Source organism: Amia ocellicauda, chromosome 17 (assembly GCF_036373705.1).
Source record: "Amia ocellicauda isolate fAmiCal2 chromosome 17, fAmiCal2.hap1, whole genome shotgun sequence".
NCBI lineage: Eukaryota > Metazoa > Chordata > Actinopteri > Amiiformes > Amiidae > Amia > Amia ocellicauda.
The window spans coordinates 14178919-14186107 of record NC_089866.1 but is presented as its reverse complement, the minus strand read 5'-3'; the positions used below and the strand labels follow the sequence as shown (position 1 = coordinate 14186107).

At 37.2% G+C, this 7189-nt stretch overlaps 1 protein-coding gene across 1 annotated transcript in view; it reads right to left on the bottom strand.

Annotated features, from left to right (window-relative positions):
- radil (Ras association and DIL domains) overlaps positions 1-7189 on the bottom strand; it is a 56127-nt gene that overhangs the window by 764 nt on the left and 48174 nt on the right. The window contains exons 11-15 of the mRNA XM_066688931.1: positions 5678-5825; positions 4989-5185; positions 3045-3441; positions 1262-1314; positions 49-188 (exon numbers count right to left, since the gene is read on the bottom strand). Of these exons, the coding sequence (XP_066545028.1) occupies positions 49-188; positions 1262-1314; positions 3045-3441; positions 4989-5185; positions 5678-5825 (935 nt within the window). The remainder of the gene's footprint in view (positions 1-48; positions 189-1261; positions 1315-3044; positions 3442-4988; positions 5186-5677; positions 5826-7189) is intronic.

Sequence of the window (7189 nt, the reverse complement as noted above, 5' to 3'; positions counted from 1 at the left end):
ATTCCTTCACATGAATTGATCTTGTGCTGTCCTAAATGAACAGGTTACCTCTGATAGTCTGCTCCTATGAGACTGGTCCCATTCACAGCCAGGATCCTGTCACCAATACTGAGACGGCCATCCGATGCTGCTGGTCCATCAGGTATTAGGGTTCGGATGTAGATCCCAGGAGAGTCTAAGGGAGTGTGCTAAATACAGAAAGAAAAACAAGAATTATTGTTTTGAGTTACCATTTAAAAATAATGAAGCTAAAGTTATTCAGTTATATATATATATATATATAATCTATATTACTAAATGTAATGGATCCTTCTGTTGGTCATGTGTTTTACTATAGTAATAGTAATGTGCTATGGAGATTTTATATACATATGTTCTATAGCATAAACAATACAAATTCTAATATTTTATACAACAGTGTACTATGATGTAATGGTATGGTCAGTGCTAGTACACTGGTATAGTAACAGTGTTTCAAGGAGAGTTGAGCTGAATACATTTGAGTCTAGGACCTGAATCCTATAGAACACAGTGATTCTTTGTCCACACTTAAGGTCAAGATTAGACCTTCACCCTAATATATATATATTAAACAACTGCTCATTGTTCCAGTACATTTGGTAATAAAAGATACATACAACAAAATAAAAATAGAATGAGATTTCATGTGTGGTGTTGTGCTCCAGAATCAATTATTTTAAAATGATTTCCAAGTAGCTTTAGTGGTTATCACTTGATTTCCAAATTATTTTTTGAATACTCTAATATGGGTATCAGTTTGTAAGTAAGGAGACCCAATCTGACTTTTAGTTATTTGTTCAGGCACTCAGAAGATTTCACTGATATGTATTAATAGAGATACAGGGGGTGAATGTGCCATTCTAGTAAAATAAAAAGCTATACTATAACCTTACACTACTGATAAAGCTAATCAAATACAATTGATATAACCATTACAAATTAAACTATTCATAATTCCTTATAAATTAATTAAATTAAGACAACTGTATGATACAAGTACAATGTGACTTTTAATGTTGAACTCATTACAATCCCTAATGTACTACTCTCTAGGTGGTTCAGTTAAAAATGGCTCACCATTATGAGTGTTTAAATATGTCCTGCTTGGTACCTCACCTGACCACACATATGGGAAATGAAGTGACAGGCTAATGCAATGTTGCCGATTTGAAAGGGCAAACTCCTGACACTGTTCAATTATACAAGTGCACTCTAGTGCTGAATGAAGTCTGACACTTACCAGCCCGTCGATCAGTCCCATGCCCAGTCCATAGGGTCCCTTGTCCAGTTCCACTACAAACACGTAACAGAAATCATCAGATGCTGAGCTGTGACTGGAGGAGACTGGGGTGGGCAAGTCAAAGACCCCACTCATGTGGCCTGCAGGGACACAAACACACAGTGGACTGTGCTTGCTCCTACATTTACACCCATGCATAGGCTGGGGGGGGGGGGCGTTCAATACTAAATTAAATGTAGAAGGAGGGTCTAATTGGTATTCTCAATCAAAAGCAGAGGATAATTAAAGACTACAATTAAAGCTTAATACAAAATACAGATAGTCTTTTATTTTTTTCTCAGACAAAACTGGCACAATAGAGTGGTAAACTAGACTGCAGGCAAAGGAGGGGGTTGCGCATTAAGATTAGTGCTGAGATGTCAACCTTAGATTGGTAGATTTATCCTTTTTAATTTCAGTAGTAGTATTATATAATCATTGTTTACTTCTCACAAACGATAATGATATTAATTGTATTTGATTAGGTTTATCATCTTGAAAGACTCACAGGAAACAAATAAGGGAAATGTTTTTGATTTATTGCTGAGGAACACCTTGACTGAATCTGCATTGAAGAGATTGTTGGTTTAAAGTTTCCAAGATGTAGAAATGGAAGGTGAAACAGTGTAAGACAGTGGTTCCCAACCCAAGTCCTTGGTTTTTGAACCAACTGTACTCTCAATTAATTTATTGAAACCTTAATTGAACTTATAATTGGATTTATTTGACCTTTAAAATTATTTCAGTTACAAACAGTTGGAGAATACAAGTGCCTTATATAGGCTACTTTAATACTTTTGACATCTCCAATTGTTTAAAATCATTAATAAATTTGATTAGGCCAATTATTCAGTTCAATTTAGGATTTGATATCTCCGGGACCAGGGTTAGGAACCTCTGAACTAAGACATGTTTCAACTCAAAGTTGGTGTATTTTCCTCCTACAAATACAATTAGTACTAAGAGCTCTGTAAAGAAATTGTGAATATTTTATCATATGTACATTTCTGGTAGACAGTGTGGTGATGGGACAATGTATAAGTACAAAAACACAGTTGAATCTGATTCTTTAAGCCTATACAGTTAGTATGGTCAGTGCCCCACTCAGATTCAGACATACACACCCCCTCTCTACAGCCCTCCTCTAATCACACAGCATCTTCAGCAACTGAATAGCATTGATATCATTGATCTGAGTCATGGCAAAATTGTAGTTGTGTGGTCAGAGTCTCCTGCTCTGATCTGAACAGCTGTCTCAGGCGCACGTCCAAGCGCCCGATCAGCAAACCCTTACAAGTAGAGCAACAAACCAAAGACCGGTGCCTCTGACACATGGCTACACCAAGTTCAGAGAGTGTTGAAGTCATTGTAACAAGGTCATACATTATGAGTCCTGGTACACCTGAATTACATGGCACACCACAGTTACACAGTTTCAATTACTGTTGTCTTACTTTAGAGAGATGAAAGTTGAGCATTCATAGGAAATATGTCTTACCAATGATGTTAAATGTTATAAATGTACAGCTAAGATAAGACAGAGCTATTATTGTGTAATGATATTTGCTGCATATCTAAATAACATACAGAGAGAATGAGAATGAGGGAAGAGAAGGACATTTTAAAAGTAATAATGCTTTAAAACTACAATCAGACATGTTTTGTTTATTCAAAAGATGGAATTTGCAAGCAAGCAAATTAATGTCTAATGAGGACTGATCCGACATAGACTCTATGGACTAACCTTCCATTCCTTTGGCAATGAAGCCATTGAGTCCCTTTTTCAGGTCAAGGGGGGGCCTGCTGCTGCTGTTCTTCTGCAGCTTGTCCGAGTGGCTGAGCTCAGGGTACAGGGGGGTGTTGGGGGGTGTCAGCAGGCAGGAGGGGTCCAGAGGCTGCATGCTCTGCCGGAAGGAGCCGTTCCTCCGCAGGCTATTCTGCATTTGAATCTGCTGCAGCTTCTCCTTCAGTTTGTCCTCCTGGCAGTGGATTTCCCTGGAGCCTATGCTGATATTGGACATAACAGAGACCCTCCCGTCCACTTCAGACTCAAGGGGAGCGACAGGCTGGTTCGGCTCAAGGGACGAGCTGTGGTCTGGGGCTGCGGGTCGCGGGCTGCTGTGACTCACTGGCAGGTCCTTCTAGAGACACAAAAGAGAGCAAACTCTTCATCACAGTGGATATCAATGAATGGACATTCAACTGTCCTCTATGGCAGGATGTTAAACAATGACTCTGTTAAACTCGGACCCAGAAATACTGATGGAATGGATTGGAAAATATAGCACTCAATATATTAATATATTAAATATATTATTTTAAACAAAATTAACCATCCTATTAAAATTAGTTTAATTAAATTAAATGTAGATAAAGATAAGATAAATTTGATAAAGTTATGTTGATTTTCTAAATAAAAAATTGTAGCAGGCTTTGTTGTCTTTTCCCCCTAGTTTGTATAACATTAAAAATAAAAATAAATACAGTACCCTTGATGTAGTGAAAGGCATGTACTATCCAATATGTAGCAGCATTATCCCTCTGTCGGCTAATATTACTTTCAGTTCAGAGGTATTCGTTAGTCCTTGGGGAACACATTAAATGTGCAAATAACAAAAACATATTTTGCCTCTGTTAACTCTTGAGTAACAGGTCAGACATCTTCACCAGATGTAAAATTTTCCTCTTGTGCAAATCAGCAATTTGGGGTAGATATTCCCTTTTCAGTTGAACTGCTCCCACATTTAGTACAGAAATTCAGTTTGGGATTGTCATTTTTTTTTTTTCAGTGGAATAAATATCTGTGTCTAAACAAAAATAAAATATTTTTCAGCATTCATAACGTTTTTTCCCTTCTGTTTTTACTGAAGGAGGTCATTTAATAGCTGTCAAGTGATACGTCAGTCAATTGTTGACATCTGAGTGTGGTCTAAAGTTAATGTAAATAAATTCTACCCATACAGAATACCAAGCTGTAGGGACATCTAGTGCAATTCAGTTGAATTACAAATGCAAATAAGAAAAACAAATCTCAGAAACTGCAGGCCTAAATATAATTTAGAAAACAAAAAGCCACACTTGTTAAGATATCAAAATCCCAGAAGCCAAATTGCCTCATTAGACTGCTTAAATACTTAATAAGATTAGGAATGATTTTCATGTCTAGCATTTTGCTTGGTCTGAGAGTTAAAGGTTTCTTTTATCTACTGGATTATAACTACTGGTAAACCTCTACATCTGCCTCCAGCACATGGCCTGGATTACAGCAGATGAGCCGTGTTTAAATGATTTGCATTTCTCAAACAGATTGGGGGTAAAAGTAGGGACTCGGACTCCTTCAAACCAACAACATGGAAAATAGAATTTTATACAAATAAGTATTCAATAATTGAATTAAATGTATTATTATGAACTATATTATTAGTATTATTAAATAGGCTTTTAAAACCATCTAAGGTTTTTTTGGCAAAAGTAAATACAATATTCTGCTACAAAACATTGGCCATGTTTGTAAGCACGATTCTCACTTTCTGCATCATGTAATATAGATCTACAGATATAGATATAAATGCAAGTTAGGAGATTATTCATTATCCACAATTCCTCTCTTTGGCATACTTTGAAAGACAATGCATGTAGTTTTTATAACAATCATGTCCTTGCTCATACTTAGAGGATAACAGCTTACCTTCACTTGGAGCTCCTGTAAATCTGCACTGCCATTCGTGGACGGGGACTTGGTCCTCAAGCTCCACAGATAGTGGCGGATGTAGAGCAGCTGTCTGTAGATGTTGTCATCCACAGCGTCACACTCTAGGTCCACCTTAAAGCCACTGCTGGGCAGGACGATGGGAGGGTGGTTTTCAAAACTCTCCAGAAGGTCGACTGAAAAGCAGAGCATCACGATATGGGAACATCAGATTTTTGGGTTTCTTAAATCTTCCTCCGAATGGACAAGGAGCAAGTCAAGTCACTATAACTCTCTAGTATACTGTTTCTACCATCACTTTCCATTTTATATAATTGACAACAAATCTATTTATCAAGGCTGTAAGTGAAGCTGGCTTAAGTTGCATTGTAAATCATGTACATAATAAACAAGAATCTGTACCAGTCTGTATTAAAACCCACCAAAAAGGATATTTTACCAATATAGACCAATATTTACGTTAATTGTTGTATCAGAATAAAAATAAAACAAAATGTATACATTTCTTGACGGGACAATACAGGGTCTGTACTGAATTTGCTGGACTGGATTAATTGGCTTTTCCACCGAATCAAGGTTTGTTCATGTTGTGATTTAGATTGCCTGGGGTTAAGGGAACAGGGGCTGTGCCACCGGGGGTCAGTGGCAGAAGTCAGCTGTGCCGGTACCTGTCCTGTAGATCACTTCCTCCTCAGGGCTGGGCTGCCAGGCGGGCACTGGACCAGTCTCCGGGCCCAGCTGGTACTCAGACAGAATGCGGTGCAGTTGCACAGGTTTAAGAGCAGGGTATTCGGCACACAAAACCTTCCAACTCATCTGTACATTGAGAGAAGAGACAGTCAATCTGTACTCTCAGTTTCTCATTAGAGAACATTCCTGCTTGAAATATTAACATTCGATTTTCTCATATCAAACTATATTTATCCTATAATTAGGTTGCATGTGACTTTTCTTTACCAGATTATGGAATTGTAATGTTGAGTCAAACGTTGTTGTGGCAGGTTTTGGAAATCCAATTCAGAGTAATTAGACATATAGTACATGTATTTAATTATTTTGTCACTTCTATGGGTAATGTGTAAGAGTGCAGTTATCAGAGGCATTTTGAAATAGTTCGCTGCATATCCACCAGCAAGCAAATAACTTACACAGCAGGTATCATTATGTGAAGAAAGTAGGTCATGAGATATTAGACTGGTTGAGGGATTTTAAGAGGATGAGCCCCCGATAAACAACAAACCCTTTAAATATATGGACATTAACGTTTACAAAAGAGAGAAGAGCATTTGACTTGATTCATAGCTAGTTACTTATTGATCCACAAATCACATGCAGGGCTTGAATAAATTCACATTTTGACCTACCCACTATTATGAAACTACAAACCTTTAATTTGGTGGCTATATTCATGAACAGATGAAAGAGGCAACTGACAAAAAACAAAACTGCCACTGAATAACAGGTGGGTCAAACCTTTTTTTTTTTTTTTTAACTAATCCTCAGCCTATATTATAATTTGGGGTTTCGGAGTGTCACAAAAAGCTTATATGCTTTATCTGTCTTCTCTGTCAAGTTAAAATGAATATTTTAAAATCCCTCTTAAAAAAGCAATCTATAATTAATGGTGGTTAAAAGTGCACTTCAGTATCTGCAAAGCTGTGTACGTGTACATTTTTTTGTTTTAATTCGTGTACACAATAAAATAAATATTTATAAGGCTTTGAAATAATAGATTTCACTTGGTTTTCCATTCCTGCCCCTGACAGTATCTAAACATGGCTGTCAGATGGGAAGCAAAAGAGGCCAGTTTATATATTCGGTTTTAATGGCGGAATTGTAAAGTGGCTTGCAGAGAATCACCACAATCTCACTGTTAATGAAGTTCAATTATCCTGCTCTCTGCAGGAGTATTCAGCCCATTGCCACATGTGCAATATGGAGCTCCTGACATACTGAAATGCAAGGTGCATAAATTGTAATTGTAATTTCTGTCCTTCTCAAACACTGCTGCACTACACATCTCTGCTTCATTTAATCCAACTGACAATAGGGGGTATATTATTTAATGTTAACATCCTTAAAACTGTAAGATCTGCATTTTGATCTCAGTGCAAATGATGGGATGCAGGTTATTGGTTCATCCTCTATGTCTGCTGTTGAAATTTGCATGATAAACATAA